The sequence below is a fragment of the Indicator indicator genome, chromosome 16 (genome assembly GCF_027791375.1).
Source record: "Indicator indicator isolate 239-I01 chromosome 16, UM_Iind_1.1, whole genome shotgun sequence".
Lineage (NCBI taxonomy): Eukaryota > Metazoa > Chordata > Aves > Piciformes > Indicatoridae > Indicator > Indicator indicator.
In genome coordinates this window covers 10,177,386-10,200,360 of record NC_072025.1, presented here as the reverse complement: position 1 = coordinate 10,200,360, position 22,975 = coordinate 10,177,386, and the positions used below count along the sequence as shown (strand labels likewise).

Here is a 22,975-nt window from a genome sequence, read left to right as displayed (position 1 = left end):
GATCTTGGTTTTCTGTTGATTGTATATATTTGTAAATGTTGTGAATTGTGTATATTTGTACATATTCATTGCATTTCATCATAGATTGTAGATTTTGCTTGTAAATACAGCTTTCATTCGCTTCCAGACTGAGCTAGCCTGGTTATTGTCAGTGTGGGGGGGTGAATTTCAGCTCGCACTGACACACAAAGTAAAGAAAATATACTGCAGAATAAAGAGATGGGATAGAACAAAGCAGACAAATACAGCACAGGAGAAGCTAAAATGCCAACAATCAGGAATAAGGAGTTTAAAGTTCAATTTAACAAGTGGTGATGTGGAATGCTGAGGAATGCTATTTTTGTCAAGTATAATGCCAATAGCCTTTTGCAGCAAATTATATTAGATAGCCAAGATTCTGCAGTTGATGCTGCTAGAAGAAAATAGATTCATTACCTGCACAGTAGAAAGAGATGTGCAGTGTTCACATATTTCCTTGGCATCTTCATCTGTGATCTTTTTAACCTGCAGGAGCCAGGCTGCTTGAGATAGAGGCTCCAAAGTTTCTTTGGCATTGCTGCTTTGAAGATTCTTGTCCTTAAGCCATTCTTCCAAGTAGCTGATATTACATCTGAGTTAAACCATAATGGGTAACATAAATGTCAGATTCCCCCCTTACAAGCAAGTTACATTAAAGACTTCTAAGGAAGGAGTGTTCCTCTAATGCAGTGTTCAAATTCATACATTTTAAGTTAAATCTATATCCATAGATGATAACAATCAATCAAACAATCAATAGTTTATTGATATGTAAGTTTAATCCCTGGTATATTTCAATTACTTTTTTAAAAAATTATTTCTTGAAGCATGGATAAAAGGAAGCAACTTATTAGTTTAGCTGTTGTTTACAGAAAATTACTAATACTTACTGGCATTGCCTATTATGGTGTAGCACTGTATGTCTTTAAAATTTTCATTTACAGCTGTGCTTGAACAGGAAATTAGAACAATCTTTGCACATCACAAAGCAGGGCTTACAGCTGATGACCTAAAGGTTAAAGCAGCTTTCTTCTAGTAATATTCCCAGATGGATCAAGATTTTACTAGTTTTCTTTCACCTCAGTCTGCAGACTGTCTAATGGAGAGCAAACGAACTGGGTCTTCTGCAAAACAGGTAGCAGCATGTTCTCTTGATGCTCTTAGGAAAACAGATGATGCCTGATATACACCCTCAAAGCCTCTGTCTCAGTGCCTTCTTGTCAACAGAGCGCAAAAAATGCAAGTCAGCTTTTGTCTGTCTGCCAGCTATGGCACACTGCACCTGTTTACTACAGTAAGAAAGAATTAAAAATACTATTTGTCACATCATGAGTGAACTAACATGGAGAGAATCCTAAACATGTCTGACTTTGAACTCCAGACTGTAATTTTCTCTGCCTTTTCCTTCATTAGTGTTTCCATGTAAAGAACAGTTTGTAATATGCTGAGAAAGTTCAGCCCAAAATGCAAAGATCTGCTTTTTTTCAGAGAGTACAAACTTCCAGCAGACTGGTGACAAAATATCTAGTGACTTAGAGATAAAGGATGTTACATAGAAGTGTCAAAAAATACATTCTCAAGCTTGTTGAAATACTGTGGGCTTTACCTTATCTGCATTCCTTTCCTACACGAGCACATGTCCTTGCGGAGGAAGAGACTATTGAGGGTGATAGCTCCAATCAGAAAGAAAAGCTGCTTCACTGCCTGCTTTAGAAGCTCAGAGTCCAAGCCATTCTGGCACATAGTGCTATAAAAATAGCTGAGCTGTTGCAGAATAGAGGTCATTGTGTAGGTATCTGTGTCATCTATACTAGAAGAACGTTTACGGAATCCTGTAGGTTTCAAGCCAGAAATTCCCTGAAGACTTTCATATTCCAGCATGCCTGGTACTGAAAATACGACAGAAAATAAACGGTAAACCCAGAACTCCTATGGCTCCTTTAATTCCATTTACTTAATTATTGAACAAAACCTACTTTCAGGACATTTTCAAAGTTAAAGGATGCAACAAAAATAAGAATCTGACAAAGGCTTCTTGAGGCTTAATAAGCCTTTTCTTTTTGTGGAATGCTGATAGGTTTCAAAGCATTATTCCACACCAGGAAATGTTATGAGGGAAAAGTCTTTCTAAACACTGTGGAGATATACCACACAGTGGAATTTATATATGCAGACAGACACATGCAGGTACACATATATATAAATCAAGAGGATAAAGAAGCCTGTCCCATCCTTTGTCTCCATGTATAAGCTTTATTCATATACTTCACAAGCCACATTTAAGGCTGTCTGGATTGCTGCTGTCTTACCAATCATAGGCTGAATGTTATTCTCCATTACAACAATGAATTGGTGATAGATACGAATGGCCAAATCACTAAGAACTTGTCTGTATTCTGAGAGATCAAAATGCTTCAAACAGTTCTCATTCTGACGTGGAGTGTTACATTTCATAAATTCCTACAAGTAAATTTTAAATATAATTACTAGAAATCACATAACAGTACAATTATAAACTGTTACTACAATGTAATGTAGGTACTGGAGTAATTTATTCCATCTCTGGCTGAACACAGTCTCAGAATGCTTTAAAGCTACCGATAACTTTTAATGGATGCTTCCAGTTCTGGGCTTCCAGTTTATGACGATATTTATGCTATTCCTGAAGCCCAATCAAGCCAAAGGAAAGACATGCACAGATTTCAATGAACTTCGGAGAAATTCCTAGATCCCTTAAACAGAAAGGGTGAGGGGCGGAAGAAAGGAAAAAAATAAGAGAGAGAGAAGAAAACAAATGGAAAAAAAATTTAAAAAGGGGGGGAAGAAAGAGTGGGGGAAAAAAGGCAAGCAGCTGAAGCAGAGTTGTTTGGACTGTGTTGTCAAACTAGAATCTGCACAATTACATTTTATTGCTGCAAAGGGATCTCATTTTCAGAATTTTACATCAGGAAAGTTCTGACTTCAGAAGTCTAGACTGAATCCTAGCCTGTGAGAAGTCTCGAATATTCATTAGAAATATAGATTAAAGCTCTGAATTCTGGATTCAGACATTTCCCTACTGTTGCAACGAAATTTTAAAAGACTGTTATTCATGAAGTGTAAATGTTTTCAGTTCTCTATTACTCTTTAGAAGTTATCTATATGACCACAGGAGGGAGCATTGCTGTTTGAACAGTACATGGTTACTGTGGTTCCAAGGCTTTATGGTACTGCTTTGCTGTAACCCTTGAAGACTACTCTTTTGTGTCCATGGAATTTCAGTTCAGTTTAGCTAAGCTTGTAAAAGCCTAGGAAAAAAAATACAGTATGAGTCTTCAATTTTAAAAGATTAAAAAGAATTTATAATGTCAGGAAAAAACTCAGCTTAAACAAGCAAGTAAAATAATGAAAAACCTGGACGTTTTGCTGTTTGGCCCCTTTCCTGAGGTTTTCTTCTGTAGCAGTAGACGTTTGAACAATCACAATTGTAAAATAGTATATATGTATATATTTATATGTATATATATTTATGTATATACACATATAAGCACACACAGAGCTGGATATGTACACATATATATACACATGCACATAGATATCCAGTTTTCTGTGTGTATATATAAGACCAGCTCACATTAAACTCATATGGAAGAGTTAAAATTAAGTAGTAGTCTCCATTTCATGTCTTTAACCTGCTTTAGGACTTCAATGTTTCCTTGATTTCACTTGGTCCATTAATTCTTTACTGTCTCATTGTGTAAGATGTCTCATAGCATTGCAGAGCTATGTGAATATCTGACTATCTAGAAGGAACACTGGTGAATAATTATCGACTTATTATCACTATTTTTAATTCCAGTTGAAGTCTCTCAAAGGTGAAATAATGAAATAATTTGATTAAATCAATCCTACCTCTTCTCCGCTGTACTGCTTCAAGCAGTTAAGAAAATAATATGTATTGGAAAGCCAAAATGACAACATCTCAAAGTCTTCTGAATGTTCCTGAAAATGATAATGGTATCATCTCATGAAATTAGTTTAGTAACTAAACTTAAGATCATTACAGAATTGGTAAAACTGTCTGTAGCAGAAAGAGCATACAGCATCTGTAACATGCTGGCTGAACAAATCATGCTGTGTTTTCAGGCTGAGCTACACATAGCAAAGATCCCTCTTTTATTTTTAAGTTTATTAACCTCTTTTTATTATTTTATTATTAACTAATTTATTATTAACTATTTTATTATTAAGTTATTAACCTCTTTTATTTTTATGTTTAAGTCTCCATATATGAGAGACTGTCTAAATAAATGAGTGTGAACCGAACGATTTTACACATTTCCGTGCGTGGCGTTGTGTACAGGAGGCCCTCCTGCAGAAAGTGCCAACACCTCTACACACAAACAAAACTGAGCTACATGGAAACATACATACATTGGTAGAGCTGTGTTTTATTTTTGTTAGCTAAGTCAACACAACTACTTCAGTGGATAAACTCTGGTATAAATTTGTTTGCAAACAAACTACAGGCATTCTCTATACAACAAATTCTACTGCATAAACCACAGTCCATTCCTGCCTGTGCTACAAAGCATGCTTGGTGGTTTATTGCATTATAAAACCATGTTAAGCTGTTCACATAGCTGAATTTGTTATGTAGATGAGAGAGCAGACTAAAAATTCTTGTTAATAACTTCATTTTGTAAACTGGCTGGCAACATAGTTTTAATTATTTGGGTACTAATGCTGCAGTACCAAAAGACATGTCAAAACCCACCCTCATTACACCAGTAAAACAGCAGTAGTGCTGCCAAGCATATTAACCTTAATTTCTGTCCCTCCAACTTTTACCAGTGCCAAAAGCACAAGTGCAATTTACTTAATTAGTTACTCATTGTAAAATAAAATACTCTAAATGATTTTGTCAACAAGCTCTTCAGATACAAATAATTTATGTTAATGCATTCTGTGTTCAGTAGAATCTTACCTGGAGGCATTACAAGGCTACTATTACAAACATCAAAAAGAATGTCACCAATGATTATTATTCTATTATAGGAATAGTAGCAAATAAAGTGTCACCACCCCCCAGATACCCTGCAGGCATCTTGTAAACCTTACATTAAAAATCAGAAAGTACAGTAAAGTCAAACCTAATTCCTACCTTAACAACTTCTTTGATACCATCAATGGTGGCATTCATAAAAGATTTCAGCATGTCAGCATCATTCAGATAATCTGCATACCTCACACACATGAATAGGATGTGGGCTGGAAGGCCAGGTATCATATTAACTACAACTCCACGTGGCTTTAGATCTGCATAAAGGAGAGTTATCAGCTTTATTATATAAAAATTAAATGATTCAATGTATCATTCTAAAAAATAGGATTAATTTCTTCAGTGAGCAGTTACTTGGTAATTGGTTTACTGATGAACTCCTTGTTTCAGAAAAGTTCTGGAACAGTATTGTTCATATAAAAGTAGTAACTGGAGACAGGTAAGAGTACTGTAGCAAATTCTAAGGTTCATCAGGGCTTGGCCAAACAGGATAACTTCAAAAAGCAATTTGCATGTAACTATACATTGGAGGCCCCACCAAATTCTGGCATTGCTTAATAACACACATTTGCCTGCAAAAATTCACAAGGCTGAAGGAGGTGAGAAGAAAAGGAAGAGGTTGTTTCCAAGCATTATTTAATAACGGTACTAATGTACATGGGAAATTTGTCAACTTTACTATTATTTGCAAGCTAAAGCAAAAAGCTGGTTTGGCAGTAAGACTGATATTGTAAAGCAACTCAGAGGAAGAGCAAAATTCCTCTACAAAAGAAACAAGTAGGTACATTTCCTTTCAGAGAAGGGAATGATATACAAAGGAAAGACAGGAGAGTAATCCATCACACCTGGCTATCAGCTCAGCACTTACAGACTTACTAGATGACCATGAAGAAAATGAATTCAAGTCCCTGGTGTGCTCTTGAGATTTGTAGCTTTATAAGTGCATAAATAATAAGAAAGATAATAGAGTCAACATTATGTAGAGTCAGACAAATTATTTTTACACAGATAAAGCACTTCCATACTTGAAATATCTGGCAGTAGAAAAAGTGCAATATAGAGCCTCCGAGAGAGTGGGATTAAGGTAACTTTGAACTCAATTGAAATACAGAACCTTGTAGTTTTTGCTGCAGTGTTCTACACTGGATATTGTCAACTATTGATACAAGATGAAGTGTTACTAAAATACCTAGGATCAGATTTTGAACAATCCTTTCTTGGTCCTCTTTTTTGTACTCCATCATTCCAACGTACTCTTTGGACAAAGCTGGCACATGAGCTTCAGCTGTCAAACACAAAAACACTGTCACTTGCAGGTAAACAGCTAAGATAATGTTCATGTTAGAACAAGCTACTGGAGAAAAGCAATTTTCTCTGCAATAAACAGAGTATGGGTCCTGTTCATAATCATGTTCCTACATTGTGGTTCCAAGCATTCTGAGTTAAAGAACATTTATATTATGTGAATAGTTTCACTGGATTCAGTGGCATGAAAGCAGTGAAGGGGAAAAGGACCTGGGGGTCCTAGTGGAAGCTTGACCATGAGCCAGCACTGTGCTCTTGTGGCCAAAAAGGCCAATGCCATTCTGGAGTGTATTAGGAGTGTGGTTAGTAGGTCAAGAGAGGTTCTCCTTCCCCGCTACTCTGCCCTGGTGAGGCTGCATCTGGAATATTGTATCCAGTTCTGGGCCCCTCAGTTCAAGAAGGACAGGGAGCTGCTTGAGAGAGTCCAGCGCAGAGCCACAAAAATGATGGAGTGGAACATCTTTCTTATGAGCAGAGGCTGAGGGAGCTGTGGGCTCTTTAGCTTGGAGAAGAGGAGACTGAGGGGTGAGCTATTTAATGTTTATAAATATGTAAAGGGGGAGTGTTAAGAGGATGGAGTCAGGCTCTTCTCAGTAATGCCCAATGACAGGATAAGGGGCAATGGGTGAAAATTGAGGCATAGGAAGTTCCATGGACACATGAGAAAAAAAATTTTCCACTGTGAGGATGACAAAACACTGGAACAGGCTGCCCAGGGGGGTTGTGGAGTCTCCTTCTGTCGAGATACTCAAAACCTGCTGGATGTGTTCCTGTGTGATCTGGTATAGGTGATCCTGCTCTGGCAGGAGGGTTGGACTGGATAAACGTTTGAGGTCCCTTCCAGCCCCTAACATTGTGTGATTCTGTGACTTCTGTTAAGACAAACAGAAACATCTCTACATTAGTCACCTCTGCAGTGTTTCTAAGAGCATTCTATGGTGAAGAATTGCTTGCTGTGTAAGAGCTTTGCGTAAACTAACTTCATATTAGGAACCATCTGCCATTTGAGGGCTAATGAGAGCTGTTACTCATCTGACATAAAAATAACATTCCATTGGCTCAGAGACACTTTGTGTGAGGGTATGCATTAACTTCCACTGACAGAACCTTATGCCTCTGACTTAATCTTTATAGTTTGGGTCCTATATGTGCCTATTATTTAGCTGGAATAAAAATTACAGGAAGAGACTTTAATGGAATTTCTGTTGATGTTTCCCCTTGCACATTTCCCTGAGGTTTTAATTTCCAGCCCCACCTCAAACCCTAACATTTTTGTTAAGTATACTTTAAATTCACATACTGAGCATTTAAAGCTATTAAGAAAAAAAATCATGTAACAATATCTTACCTTTTCCAATAGTCTTGGTAAGAGTTTTGATCTGATCCTCCAATTTTTTTATTATTCTATCTTTCATGTCTAATTTTTCTTCAAGATCCTGAAATAATCAGTCAGCAAGTTCAGAACAACTAAAATGAAAAAATGACTTCCACTGCTACTTGTCATTGCTGCAGTTGAAGAGCACTGTGATGTAGAAAGCTGGTGAGGGACTTTTTAGGATGTCAGGTAGTGATAGGACTAGGGGGAATGGAGCAAACATAGAAACAGGCAGATTCAGATTGGATGTTAGGAAGTTTGTCACCATGAGGGTGGTGAGACACTGGAACAGGTTGCCCAGGGAGGTGGTGGAAGCCTCATCCCTGGAGGTTTTTAAGGCCAGGCTAGATGGGACTCTGAGCAGCCTGATCTAGTGTGAAGTGTCCCTGCCCATGGCAGGGAGATTGAAACTAGATGATCCTTGACGTCTCTTCCAACCCTGACAATTCTATGATTTTACTTATATTTGGTAGGAGAAATTATCTTATCTTTTTACTCTCCTGTCTTTTTTCTCTCTCAATGAATTGAGAAAACGTCCTGTCCATATTGCAAAATCTTTTTTTTTTTTTTTTTTCTCTTTATCCTGCATTTCAGGTACAGTTTCTTAACTATGATTTCATTTTCTCACCATGTTTTCCATAGTAAGTCGAGTTGTCTCTTGCTTTATCTTGTTTTGAACATCATCCTGAATTTCTTCTTGCATTAGACCATTGCTCAGTCCCTCAATTCCTTGAGTTGTGACTTTCAGTCTCTCTTTCTCTTTTATGTCTACTTCATTCTGGAACTCATTAGTTCTAAAAATAGATAGATAAGAAGCTGCATCTTTTTCCCTTTTTTCATTAAAGCATAGTCACATCATATTTCTCCATTATTTATTATCTGTACACAAGGCTGTAAAGCAAATCTTACACTGCATGTGGTACTTTAAGGAGTTTAAGTGACTTTGTTACCACAGCTTAAAGCAACTACATTAAAAAAAAAAAAGAAAAAGAAAGGAAAAAAGATATTTACCGTTGTCGTGTCCTCTCTCCTTCTAGCTCATAATGCAGCCGATTAGACATCTCTGGCATTTTCCCCCAGTAATAATTAGCAACAAAGTGCAAAACAAAAGAAAAACAACAAAATCAAATGTGCTTACAATTCCTCGCTAGCATTCAGTTAATCACTTCTTACGCTCATGATTTTGCTTCATCTAATGAAAGTGAATGACATGACAGATAATGTATCAGAGAAACATCTGCCTGCTCCACATCACACAGAATATTGTGTGGGAGGAGCAATTTTGAAGGTACTAACATCTTGTTGGAAAAAAACTCTTGCCTAGGAAGATACTGAAGGTGGAAAACTCAGGATGCTCAGCAAGGTATGCTTTCCTGAATTGAGAAGCACTTCACATAGGCTAATTCAACAACAATTTACTTTTGTCTCCCCTCTAAATTTTTCAACAGTCCACAGTCCGCCTCATGAACTATGCCTTAAGTCCCAAAACATCCTTTCTTTTAATGCTTGTTGCCAAAGGCATATTCCATTACACATCCTTCGCAGTGCCCTATTGAATATCCTTGCAGGCATCCAAACCGCAGAACTTCATGACCTCAAAAAGGGTAAAGAAAAAAGATTTTAAAAAATCACAAATACCTGCATATATTTTGTTCTTTAAAAACAGAGATATAAACAATACCACACATTTGTGGTAGTGTTTCTTACGTTTTACTGGCATGAAAGTAAGTAATAAGGTGATAAAACTATTATGTAATATTGCTTCATGTAAGGAATTCGTCATATTCACTTTAAACAACTGAAAGTTTAGGGACCATCCTGGTACTTTACCTTTCAACTTCACAGCTTGTTCTTGAAGACGGTTTTCAAGATCTAATTTTTGGTTTTCAAGTTCAGAAACTTGCTGTTTAAGATCTGGGATCACCTTTTAGAGAAAAGATTTATATGTTTCAGCACTTTCCTGCTTCTCAAATGTCTAAAGGCTTTCAACTGCAAGTAGTCAAAAACAGGTGAGAGTGTGGGGGAGTACTGTTACCTGCCTGCCTGACTTGTTCAGCTTTTGTGGAGGCATCTGCTGTTGTTCACTCTTAAAAAATGAAACAGTGAGCTAACAAAATGTTTTGACTGCCCCAGTACTACCATTCTTCTGGTCCAGTTTAAAGGAAATTACACTGTGGCTTTAATTTCCCTAGCTCAAATAACACTGGAAAAAGCATCAATACATTACAAAAGAATTTTTTTTTTAAATAACATTGTAAGTTATTTTCCCTTCTATTTTCACAGGACCACAGGATATTAGGGGTTCAAAGGGACATCCGGAGAGCATTGAGTCCAACCCCTCTGCCAGAGCAGAACCACATAACCATAATCTAGTGCAGGTCATACAAGAATACATCCAGGTGGGTCTTGAAAGTTTCCAGAGAAGGAGACTCCACAACCTCTTTGGGGAGCCTGTTCCAGTGCTCCCTGAGCCTTATAGTGAAGAAGTTCGCCTCACGTAACTTTGCAAATATTTCTTTAGTTATATTTCTCTCAGCAGAAAAATCGCGTGGTATATATAGGATCCTCTGGAATACATTTCCTCGTGTTAGCTAGGTGCTCGCAGCGCTCCTAATGAGACTCTTGCAGCACTCATTATAACGAGACTCTCACACCTTGCCTGCTATTTGTTAGCTACTTGATGCGTGCTTCGCTGCCCTCTGGTGGGAAGAGCCTCGCAACGGCACAGTTCACAGGATCGCACAATTAATGTCAGGGGCTGGAAGGGACCTCGAAAGATCGTCTAGTCCGACGGCCCTGCCAGAGCAGGATCACCTAGAGCAGATCACACAGGAACGCATCCAGGCAGGTTTTGAATACCGCCAGAGAGGGAGACGCCACATACCCCCTGGGCAGCCTGTACCCTTCAGAAATCCCCCAGGCTTGGGTTTTCACTAATTAGAGAACTTGTCGATGAAGTATCTTCTTCCTCTACCTCAGTTTTTACAGCTGGACATTAGGGGGTATCCTTCTGGTGAGCTGGTGGCCTTCCAACTTCTTTCCCACTCCCAATTTAACTTGCTGAGGTGGGGCAGAGTAGGAAAAAGAGAAAGCCTTGATACTGTGCAAGCTCTGTTTACTCAAAAATTGGAAATGCAGCATCATACAGACTGCAACTGAGAAAGTTAACTCCATCCCAGACAGACCCAGTACATACTGTTGTAATACACTGTACCCACAGAACGTTACAATTTCACAAAACTGCTTTTCATTATGTCTGAAATACCATCAGAAAAAATACATGGCTTGAGCAAAAAATAGACTTTTTTTTTTTTTTAGTTATCAGAGGATGAGTTTAAATTACGTAAGTATTCAAAAAGGTATAGTGTGCTAACTTTCTGGTCACTGCCTAAACTCTGATCCATTTTTTAGTTAAAATTCTGTTTAAATAAAAAAACCTAAATAAACACTTGTTTCTTCATGACTTCCAGTAGAAAGCTGGATATCTGCATAAATTATTACACCTCTCAAAGTTCCTTGTACCATCGAGAAACTGCAAAGAACACAACCAAAATCCTTGTATGAGCTCAGCAGTAGATATCCTGGCAACATTTTGGAGTTCAAGACATCCCTAAAAATTCTGAACATTTAGCCACATACAAACATTCTAAAGACTCTCGGTGTCTCCCCAGCTGCCAAGGACAGAAGCCAAAGCCTGTGTGAGCACTATATACTTGAGTCTGTAAAAGAGTTGCCATTCTGTGATTACAATCAAATCTCAATTCAGATTTATACAAAAGCAGATTGGAAAAGCCTCGTGAAGCTGCCTCAAGAAGCTGTACACTGGAACAATAAATTTGGCTGCTCCTACCCCAGCACACAGGGGAAGAACCTGTAAGGATGTGCAATCCTAGATGACCCTATTTGTTCAACCCTTGAGATTCCAAGGACATGATCACAAGATTTCCAGGGCTTTGTGCCCTCCCGTTTGGATTTATACACATGAATTGTGTAACTAAGTAACAAAACCAAAGTTGGCTTTACTACAGGTTGATCTTACCAGGTTTTCTGAAGTTAGCCTGCTGACTTCAAGTCGAATACCATCATTTATGTCATTTTCCTCACGAAATAATTTTTGTAGATGATTAATATCTTGGCTAAGATGTTCAACTTTAAAGTTCAAACCTTCAATCTCCTTTTCATATATTTCTTTCTGAGACTGGAAATGACTTTCCATTACTCTGTCAAAAGAAGGGAGAAAGAACATGGCAGATGTAGCACAACCTTCACGGGATGGGTCAAGTTTAATACAAAGTGAAAACAAAGTATTGTGGTTAAGAGGCAGACATTCCATCACATCCCCTGTGCTTGGAGGGATTTGAAAGTTACACTTGGTATCTCAGAGGAAACACATTTCCCCCACTGACACATACACACTTATCTCACTGATTTACTAAAGTTTGTTAAACTGATTTTAAGCTGCTCAGCCAGTCACACAATGTACTTTTCATTCATTTCTTAAACAGATGTTCAGGATTTCACTGTTAAATTACTTACTCACTGATCTTTCCATTTATTGTCTAGATCACAGCTTGGAGTTACAAAAACATGGAAGAACTGAACTAACCTTGTAGCTTTCTTTAAGCCCTCATAAGCAAACCACAGTTCTCCATCCTCATTTAAGTGTTCCAAATCCTCCGTGGAGAGTCTAAAAAACAAGGCAGTATCATTAGTGTGCAGGTCAACACAATTACTCCAGTTTTTTAAAGAGACCTCAGAACAAAACTACCTGCTTCTTACATCCTCAAAATCATAACTTTCCAGAAGGTGTTTTGTAACTTCTGACATCTTTTCTGGGGGGGGAAAAAAAAAAAAAAAAAAGAGTAATTTTCACTGCACATTTCAAATTCAGTTTCAGTATAAAAATCAAACCAATCTCTTCCTAAATCTACAAGGTTCTTTCCTGGTACTCAATAAATGTATCAGATTTACTACAATAAAAGGATGAGGGACTTGGTTCTACTTCCAGAGATGAAATGTGCACTAGATAGGTATGCCACCAATATTGTTTTTTATTAAACACATCAAACTTTCAATGCAAGGTTGCATCTTTCAGTTCCAAATCTGACTAGATTTGTCATCTAGTGCAAGGTTACTAAATGCTGTAGATACAGGTTTGTTCCATAACATTGTTAGCACTGGACAAAGTGCACAGCAGAAGCACTTCTTAAGTACCTTTGCCCAAAGGGAGCCCAACTCAGCAAGTTTTTAAAGCATATTTGACAGGTTTTGGACCTAAGGCTAAAGAAAGGATGAACAAAAGCTAGAGAATGTGTTGTTTCTGTATTCTTTGGTCTCTACAAGCAACTTGGTAAATTCTAAGTGAAGTTTAAATTATTAGTATTGATTTTTAAACACAAAGAAGAAATGATTCAAATCACTTTCTTCACTTGGTAAAAATCACCTGCTGTTTAGTTTTTTTTCTCTTTGCAATTAAAGGTATGAATAGAAATAAAGCACTATGGGATGGGAAAGAGAACTGTTTTTTTTGTCCAAGCTAGCATGGAAGAAATCAATTTAAACTGGCCTGGTTCACAGTGTCCTTGGTAAGTTCTCTGAATTATCTAATACGTAGGTTACCTCTCAGTTCTCGCTTTTGTGACTGGGCCTGCCTCTCAACATCCAATTTTTGTGTCTGCAGCAGTTCGATTTCTTTTTGCAACTCAGGTATTTTCTGAATCAGACAAAAATTACAGACTGAGACAAAAGTGAATGACAAGGTCTGTGTATAAGATAAATTATAATTAAGAACAAGTTCATATGGTAAAAGCCTTGTAATGTGTTGTGGTTCTTGGGCATGTAAGCATACACGTTTGTGTCATGGAACTGACTCAGAAAAAGAATTACTTTATAAAAAAGTACTAACTTCAGGTTCACTTTACAGATTCCATTTATGAAAAATCCCTTAAGAAACTTATACTTCCTTGGATTAAGGAGAAAAAAAAAAGATTCACACATTTAAATATATAAATATTCATGCACTTATTTCTACGAGTAATAACTTAATCATATTGTGTACTACACGAAAACAATGCAGCATAGTGATGCATCAAATACAGCTTACTAACTACAACTTCTAAAAATGGGAGAAAAAAAACAGTGAAGGTAATCTATAAATAAAATGCCCACTTCTACTTGCTTTGTCTAACAAAGACTCCAAAATTAAATGTGTCATACTTTACCTGTGCTTGTTTTGTAAGTTGTCCTACTTCCATTTTCAAGCCATCCTGAATGACAACTTCTTGCTGAATTTGTTGTTCAAGCTGAGTTTTTTCTTCTTTCAGAATCTTAATTTCTCCCTTGAGCAATTCAATCTCTTTTTCATAGTCCTGCTTCTGATTTTGGAAATTTTTCTCAAGTATCCTAAAGAAGACAATGAAAAGGTGGGTTTACCTTCCCATATTCATAAAGGAAAGAGCAGGCTCTGGTTTTGTATTAATTTGAAGGACATGTTTCACTGAAGAAAACTTAAATGAACCATAATTACTTGAAAATGCTATCCTACATTCTCAGAATCAACATACGAAATGGATGATAATGGGGTGAGATGTCCCCAGATTTTCCTACATCTAATTCAGATATTGAGAATGAATTCAAGGAAAACCTGAGTTCTTTTTCCAAGAAAAGGCCAGTTCTCTAACTCTTTGACAGACTTCCTGAGCATCACACATGCTGGAAGGCAACATGCATGCTGGAAGGCAACAACTATTTATTGCTAAATAATAGGATTTTTAATACTAAAGGGGAAAAAAATTAATGTTTTTCCCTTTATGTTGTTAACCAAATGTCCTTCACAAACAAGGAATGCCTTTCCTTCAGGCTGAATTTTTCAATTACATCCTTTTAACATTCACTTCACAGGAACTCTGACTGGTATGGCCACCAGCTGCTCTTCCATTCCTGACTGACCTCTGAGGATATCTCCAAAGAAATCATTATGATCAGGGTTGCCTTTCAGTTCTCAGAAAGACACATGAAAAGACAGGAAAGTGGTAAAGTAAGAACAGTCTCATATCTACAGTAATATTCCCTGCATGTGACTGACCCACAAACTGCTTTACCCCAACTGTATATGAAGCACTTCAGTACTAGCATTAATATTCAAGAACACTGACAGATTCCTAAGTGATGAGAGCATTTATAGCAGAAGAAAGGCAGAGAAAGAGAAAAAATAATTTCAAAGCAATAAATTCAGATTCCATACATTCTCTGATTTTCTTCCTTTTGTACATCATTGAAGAGTTGCTTCGTTAGGTCATCCATTTTCTCTGTCAATGCAATTATGTGCATTATTAAAACAGTATGACCACAGTGAGAAAGAATCTTTTACATATTGGAAGGCTGAAATTACTTTCTCAAGTGCCAAAAAATTATCACAGTAAATTTTACAAGTAACGCTATAGAATAAAAAGGTTCTGAAACACCAAAGTGTTATTAGTCTAAAGTATAGCTGATCTCATGTGCTGCCTGTGCCCTTTGAAATTAAGACTCTTAAAAGCAGTACATTAAAATGAACCAAGGACAAAGCAACACTTGGAAGGAATGCATGTGCATGAGACAGGAAACATAACAGGAGGACAGCTTTTACTACTGAAAGAATGGATTTAATTTATTAAATTACACAGATTTGCACTACACATTCTAAGCAAGAGAAGCTCAGAATCAACTTGTAATTTACTGTAAATTTATCACTTATATTGCTTTTATTAGAATAAAATTAATTTACCTTTGCTCAAAAAATGACTATATAACTTTCTCCCACTATAACTCCTTTAAAACTCCTTTTACTTACTGTACCTTTCATCTCCTCAGTTTTCTCTTGGAGCTTTATTTCTAAGGTCTCTTTCTGTTCTTGTAATTCTTTATTCCTATTCTCAAGTTTTAAGATTTTCTGTACACACAAAAAGTAAGCAAAACATACACATCACAAAGGGGATAAAACAGGTCATAGAAGGTCTTACATTTTAACATGCATATATGGATTCCTTTCCTTCTCCACTAACCTCCCCAATCCCAGACGTGAAGTTGCTTAGTAACAGCTCCAATCATACATTTGATAAATCCAGTAACAAAAAATGAGCAAAATTAACCTGAACTAAAAGCACCCAGATGACAATTCAAGCATACCTGTTCACTGTCTTCTTTGTATTTTTTCCCTTTCTCTTCATATGCTCTCTTTTGAGCGGTTAACCTTTCAAGATCTAACTCAAGTTTCTGAATCATATCCATGTCATTCATATGAGTTGAAGCCAGGCTGGTCAATCGTTCCAGCAAACCATGATTTTCTCTACTCTATAAAGAACAAGACAGGTTAAAAGAAGTCAGAAAAATGCATACTAGAAACAGTTTAATAGAATCTGAAAGAAGCACCTGACATATTTCTGCTCATCATCCTGAATCAATCATGATTATTTAAACCAAGGATTATTTCCATCAGTTAGATAAAAGCCACCATTTTAAAGATGATTTGATTGGTATGGCTCTCAAAACCAAGCTGCAAAATAAACATAATATGGAATTCCCTAAAATTACTGAATGTGTTGCACCAGAGCAGTATCTCACACGTCCATCCTTCATCCTAATACAAGTAATCCCATCAGAGATGGAATGGACTACTTAAGAAACAGGAAAAAAAGAAAAGAAAAAAAAAAGTTTTCATTGGCATAACAAATCCAAAAGCATAAGGAAGCCCCAGATCAGTGTTCCTCCTTTGTGAGTCGATCACATTCCCTTATGTATTTTCCTCTCGTCAAGTAAAGCATGGATATTGTAATTCACGTAAGTCTCTAGTCAACATCTGATCTCTGAATAAAACAGGTGTGATAAAAAAAAAAAACAAGTACAAATCATAAACTGACTGGTGTCCCTCCTCACCTGTTCTTCCATCTTTTTCTGCAGCTGCTGCACTCTGTATGACAGCTGAATATTCAGTACAAACCGCCGAATATTCTGAAATCTGCGCCTGGCAAGCCATGCACGAGCGTATTTCTGAAGGATCACAGCCTTGTGTTCTTCAAGCATCTTTAAAATAAAATATTAAGAGCTGTCTGTAATTATCTATGGCTCAGTCAGAATTAATTACCACATTCTGTGAACGTGCATACACTAGTACTGACAATGACAGAGCAATCAAAATACTGAACACTCAGACTGCAGACACATTTGAGCCACTGTAGTAACCACACAGAAGGACCTGCATCAAGTATAAACCAGCCAGAGGTCTTGGTAGCTCAGAGATTAGATCTAAGCTTCTGTGTGTCAGAAGTTTTACAGTAACAACATAAAAACAGAGTAGACGTGCAAAAGGTAAAATATTAGGGATTGTTTTGCTTGTCTCCACTTTTTTTATAGGGCAATAGCTGTTTCTGGCTACTGAAATAAGATCTGTGATAGACTGTACCTTCCGGTATTTTTTCCTTGCTAGAAATCCTCTGGTATAAGCTTGAATTGTTACAGCAGCCACATGGATGAGCTGGCAAAGTCTACGGACCAGGAAACCCCGACAGTATTTCTGAATAATTATAGCTGCCCATGTTTGCTTCAGAGCTCTTGCGGTTACAGCTTGCCTTAATTCAAAAGACAACAATGTTTACTTACATCACATTAGATTTCTCATGTTCATTCCCTCAGTCACTCAAATCACACACAAAATAACCACAGAAGAGGCTGAAAATAGGCACCCCCTATCTAAAAGGTTGAGGTTGTGGAGTCTCCTTCTTTGGAGACTTTCAAAACCTGCCCTGGATGCATTCCTGTGCAGAATACCCTAGGCAATCCTGCTTTTGGCAGGTGGATGGATTAGACTCAATGGTCTCTGGAGGTCCCTTCCAACCTCTAACATTCTGTGATTCTGTAAAAACAGCTTTTTCTCCAATCAAAGCAAAAGAGATTAATTTATCCACAATCTTTGAATCTGTTCCACATGCGATTTTTCTGAGAGTCTCTTTCTGAAGATTGCAAGTTCTACGGGGAGTCATCTTCCCCTCAGTCTGCTCTGTGAATAACTGGTGCAGTTTCTGTGCTGCATACTTCCCTCCTCCTCACAGTGATTTGTAGTTGTATTTATAAACCCTTGTAAACTGCTCTTCCTTTCTGCTACCCTATTGTTTCTTTGGCTCTGAAGGTAAGCAGTAAGCCCAGAGTGACAACTGCCTCACATACCCTTAGCTAAAGTCTGAGCATACAAGGAGAAAGGCCTCTCAGGAGTCTGTCAGACCAAGTGTGAAAGCTGCTAGAGTGCTTTCTTTGTATCAGCTAAGTAACATAATTACAACCAAGAGGAAATAGAAATACAATCTGAATTGCTTTTTCATGCAAGTTACACTTCCAGATTAGTGTTGGGCACCGGTCTGACCTTCTGCATCCCTTCAGGCACACCCTAACAGCAGACTCATTTATCAGCCACAAGTACCGTACAGTCCGCTGCCCCCGCAAGTACTGCTGGATGGTGACAGCTGCTTGCTTTACACGGAGAAACCTCCTGCGCTGCAGCCAGCCTCGGATGCTCTTCTGGATCGTGATGCATGCGTGCCTCAGTTTATCTGACCGGAGCTTTTCTAAGTAAGCAACCTGTCCTGCTCTAAAGAAAATTTTTGTTCTCCCAAACTGATACTGGTTACAGTCCTGAAAAACAGGAAATATTAGGTATATTTTTCACTTATTATTGTAGAGCAGACATTCTCTTCCTTTCATAAATTGTCGCTGTAGGCAAGCTCTTCTGAAATGACATGTTCTTGCTAAATAAGAATATCCTCCTGTGTATGGGAGGGAAAATCTACTTAGCAGGAAAGAACCAGAGAATTACATCTGAAAATCACATCCTACTCAAATTGAAGGGAGGATTTGGACTTATCATCAAGGCCTTGAAAGGAACCTCTTCATCCCCTCCTACAAGTCCAATTCCTTGAAATCAACGCTACCTTCTGGTACACGTCTGGCCTTGAATCAATGAGCTGCGTGAATAAAAACGCAGGGGAGAAGCTGCTTTTAAGCTCAGGCTCCCACTCTTGGCCTGTGCTGGAGCTATGCTGCAACTACACCCGTGTTTGGTCTTTCTCATCCTGGTTTGATCTCAGTCCTGATATGTGAACTTGAATCATTGACTTGTCTTGGACCAGCCTCACCACTACAGGCTTGTCTAAAAAAATAGGAGCAACATGCAAAATAGTATATTTTTAGAACAGTTTTCCAATGTGCTGTACTCCATGTATCTTTCAAATGTATACCATTTACTGTTCACTAGTTTAAAAATACAGGTTAGAATATCTTCCAAGTGAGGACATTAAGCACAGAGATGTTACATCACGTGTCTGCTGCCACGTGGCTGTGTCATAACACTGTTACTGACTCACAAGCCTGTGTGCATCATACTAAATCAGGAAAGATAGTAAAAACGTAAATATCTTTCCTGTTTGAGGAGTGAGATACTACTTTTATTAAGAGTCAAAGCTCTAACACATAAAGGGTCAGTGCATACAAACTGACCTGGATTAGCCGCTGCAAAACAATCTTGCAAATCTGTTTCTTATCATTTATGGAGAGCTCCTGCTGTGTCATGAGAATGCTGTAACGGCTGAAAAACTCGATGTAAGTCCACCTGGAAAATTAAAAGTTAGCAAATACATTTAGTGCAAGAGACACCTAAGAAATTTTTGATATACAGAGGTCCACTGCTATCCCTACCTGGATGGGTAGCTCTGTGCACTAATTCGAATAGTTTCCAAAACACCACAAGCTCGCAGTTGCTGAGCAACTCTTTTCGAATCAAACCTAAAAAAGCAGAGATACATTTTACATTTTGGATGGGTTTGGCATGCTATAACAATTAGAACTATTCTACTAGCTGGATTTCTATTTCTGCCATAGGACACAGGGCTCCCTGCTTTTTATATGGTGTCTTACTTGGGTTGTCATTGTTTAAATATGTGATAGGGAGTATCTGGGTTTTCTTTTTCTTCCTCAAAACAAAGAGTATTTAGTTCTTTTACAAAATGACAAGTTTCTTTTCAATATTACCTGTGACAGTACCTATCAACAAGTGGCAAAGAATCGTGCTACATTCAGCACAAAACGTACACAGAAAATCCCTTCAGCAGTCTACTGGGCAGAAACTCTAAGTAGTCTTTAGCACACTGATAATGAATAAACCAGGATTTGCTCGTGAATATCCGAGTTCAAGATTATCAATACAAGGCACGGAAAGACCTTTTCTGATTCTGCACCAGACCTGATATGCTCAGAGTACTACACTACAGTGTTGATCCAGCACTAGCCAAGAGACCTGGCCTGGCTGTCAGCTTCTTTCACAACTTACAGTACACTCTCCCAGTATAATTTAAACATGGTTTCATATTATCCAAGCTATTCCCCCTCACTCCCCCTCACAGCTATTACACAGAATAATGTCTCACTGCAGTGACAGTGTAACAGTGTTTTGCATTGAGAGATTCTGTCTGGCTTCAAGAAAATGAGCTAAGACACTTTAAAAAAAAAATTTAGAATCAAAGTTTGCCTCTTCCCTCATTCCAGCTATAATACAAGCTTTTATTTTATTTGTTGGTATACTACCTTTCAGCTGAAAGCTAAAACTGCTTTCCAGCAGCTGAAAACTAGAGTACTTCCACATTTCTGCCCATAAACCAGACCAATAGCTGGATCAAGGTTAACTCCTGCCTACAAGTTAGTGGTTATCAAGCTGGCCATAGGAATTACACAAATTATCTGGCATATATAATTGTATTATAAGATTAAAATGACATCAAATTGTTGGGAAATGTGAAGGCTATGTTCAACATAACTCATACCTTTTTGGACTTCTAAAGACCTTCTAAATATTTATGTGGGCAAAAGGGAAGCTGACAAAGAAAATGGCAATGGCTATTACCCCCTAAATATAAATCCATGCTAATCCATATTGTACAAGAGCAAACACACCTATACAACCAATCCATCAGCTGCAATCAAAGGTGAGGAACCTTTTCCCTAAAAATGTTTACATCAAATGCACAAACAGTAATATCCAACCCATAAAATATAAGGATAATAAAGAGGGGGTTTTTTAGGCATCAAAAGTGATTATGGAATGATTGTATTCTTGTAAGAAGATGATATTTATTTTTTACCTTATCTATCTTGAAAGGAGAAGTATGTTCTGTGTGGGAACAATAGGAATTTAGCTTGCTGACATGTAGCTACTGTGCAACAGAAAAATACTCTGAATTTTAAAGGTATTGCAACAGCTCAAGACCACTAACATACTTACTCAAAAGGCAATTTCTCATCATTTGGCTTTATGCATCGTACATAATGAGGGGTGGTTGCGTTGAGTGTCGCCATAAGTAAAGACAAAGAACTCCGGAACTAGAAAACACCAGACATAACACTTTGCTAATGAAACATTAACATCCAATTAAAAGGTCAGACCTTGAGGTTTTACATTATTTGTTAGGTTTTGGCTGGATACTAGGAGATTTTCTTAGGGTTTAGATCTTAAACACAGGAAATTCAACAGTCCTGCTCTAGTTAAGAGTTTCCTACACACAGATTAAACACAACTCCTTATACCCAGACCTGGAGCACTGCACTGTGGCTGGCTCTTGCTGTTCTGAACCATACCCCGTGAATGGTCACAGAATACAACAATGTAGTCTCAGAATGCCCAGTCCACCCTCCTCAAAGTCTGAATATTACAGAGGAGCACATTTATGCAGTACCTTACTGCCAACAGTCAGCCGGAGCTGTTTGTTAGGTGCCTTGAGAACAGGTCTTGCAGATTTGATGTTTATAGTCGAACTGAAAGGTGAAATGGACACTGGATTGTCTTGAAAAAAATTTGCACACAGATGAAACTAAAAGTATGGTGAAAGAATCACAGTTAAATACTGTGTAACTGTAATAACATTTAAATAAAAACTACATTTCCCATTTACATAAAATGCATCTTAATGCCAGGTACTGCAGCACATGGAACTGGATCTTTGAGCCACAAATAAGAAACAACTGAAGAAACAGTTGCAACAGTTCTGAGTCTGTTGTGAATGTGCTGCCCAGGGAGGTGGTGGAGTCACCATCCCTGGAGGTGTTCAAGAGGTGATTGGATGTGGCACTTGGTGCCATGGTTTAGATAGTCATGAGGTTTAGGGTGACAGGTTGGACTCGATGATCTTTGAGGTCTCTTCCAGCCTTCTTGATTCTATGATATTCTATGATATTCTATGAAGCACTTAAGTATTTCACAGACAAAACTCAATGACTGTTAAGTAGGCCTGCAAAAGCTCATTATGAGCAAACATGGACACAAATACAGAATTAGAAGTAAGACCTCTTAAGGTTGTATTTTCACAATATTTAAATTAAACTAAGAATATGGGGGGTTGTCAGATTAAGTTAATAGTAATCCTGAAGTCTCAAGATAGTAGACTTGAAAGAGACTGGGCTTTCAGGCAGATGGCAAGTGGCAGGCAAATACAAGATGTGATGTTTTCCCTTCCCTGGTATTCTCTTAATCTCTTTTGAAGAATAAACAAAGGCAGCTGTTAATGATAAACTACCCATCAATGACTATGGGGAAGGAAAAGAAAACAAACAAACAAACCAAACAACCAAACCAAACCAATCAAACAAACAAAAAACCACCCCAGAAGCGCTTTTTTTCAGTTACAAGGATTCCAAAATGGAGATACTAAGAAAATAAACAACTAACATAACTAGCAAAGTAAATGCACATGTATGAAAAAGTTGAATACTGTGTTTTCCATCCTGTATGTTATTCTTGTATGTTATTCTACACACTTGTAGAATATTAATAAAAACTAAGATTAAACTAATTAATTCAACCTATTAAAAAAGTAGTAATTACTGATTGCTCACAAACCTTGCTTTCTTTCAAGATTTCGATCAATACTTCATGTACTGTATCTCTGTTTTTTTCCAGAAATCCTTCACATTTATATTCTACCTGTGCCAAAGGTGGAATCATTAGCTTTTCAGGAATGCATGAACAATTAGCAAAACAGTGCTTTTTACTCTCTGAACTGTGGTGACCAACAGCTCTTTATTAGTCTCAAACATGATGGCTTAAACTCTTGATTTTTCCCAATTTCATTACAGTAAGCATAGAGACACACATACATCCTACAAATTTTAAAGCAGGATAAACTGTCATAATCCACTAGCAAATATAGTTTCCTTCCATCTTC

At 37.6% G+C, this 22,975-nt stretch overlaps 1 protein-coding gene across 1 annotated transcript in view; it reads right to left on the bottom strand.

The window, feature by feature from the left end:
• MYO5C (myosin VC) overlaps positions 1 to 22,975 on the bottom strand; it is a 37,435-nt gene that overhangs the window by 1,149 nt on the left and 13,311 nt on the right. Inside the window, exons 14-39 of the mRNA XM_054388220.1 lie at positions 22,651 to 22,734; positions 21,491 to 21,625; positions 21,040 to 21,137; positions 19,461 to 19,547; positions 19,263 to 19,374; positions 18,190 to 18,401; positions 17,179 to 17,344; positions 16,653 to 16,799; positions 15,906 to 16,070; positions 15,576 to 15,669; positions 14,983 to 15,046; positions 13,961 to 14,141; positions 13,359 to 13,452; positions 12,508 to 12,571; positions 12,346 to 12,426; positions 11,779 to 11,959; positions 9,572 to 9,663; positions 8,751 to 8,816; positions 8,368 to 8,533; positions 7,713 to 7,800; positions 6,249 to 6,344; positions 5,162 to 5,316; positions 3,910 to 3,999; positions 2,328 to 2,478; positions 1,625 to 1,907; positions 436 to 610 (exon numbers count right to left, since the gene is read on the bottom strand). Of these exons, the coding sequence (XP_054244195.1) occupies positions 436 to 610; positions 1,625 to 1,907; positions 2,328 to 2,478; positions 3,910 to 3,999; positions 5,162 to 5,316; positions 6,249 to 6,344; positions 7,713 to 7,800; positions 8,368 to 8,533; positions 8,751 to 8,816; positions 9,572 to 9,663; positions 11,779 to 11,959; positions 12,346 to 12,426; positions 12,508 to 12,571; positions 13,359 to 13,452; positions 13,961 to 14,141; positions 14,983 to 15,046; positions 15,576 to 15,669; positions 15,906 to 16,070; positions 16,653 to 16,799; positions 17,179 to 17,344; positions 18,190 to 18,401; positions 19,263 to 19,374; positions 19,461 to 19,547; positions 21,040 to 21,137; positions 21,491 to 21,625; positions 22,651 to 22,734 (3,327 nt within the window). The remainder of the gene's footprint in view (positions 1 to 435; positions 611 to 1,624; positions 1,908 to 2,327; positions 2,479 to 3,909; positions 4,000 to 5,161; positions 5,317 to 6,248; positions 6,345 to 7,712; positions 7,801 to 8,367; positions 8,534 to 8,750; positions 8,817 to 9,571; positions 9,664 to 11,778; positions 11,960 to 12,345; positions 12,427 to 12,507; positions 12,572 to 13,358; positions 13,453 to 13,960; positions 14,142 to 14,982; positions 15,047 to 15,575; positions 15,670 to 15,905; positions 16,071 to 16,652; positions 16,800 to 17,178; positions 17,345 to 18,189; positions 18,402 to 19,262; positions 19,375 to 19,460; positions 19,548 to 21,039; positions 21,138 to 21,490; positions 21,626 to 22,650; positions 22,735 to 22,975) is intronic.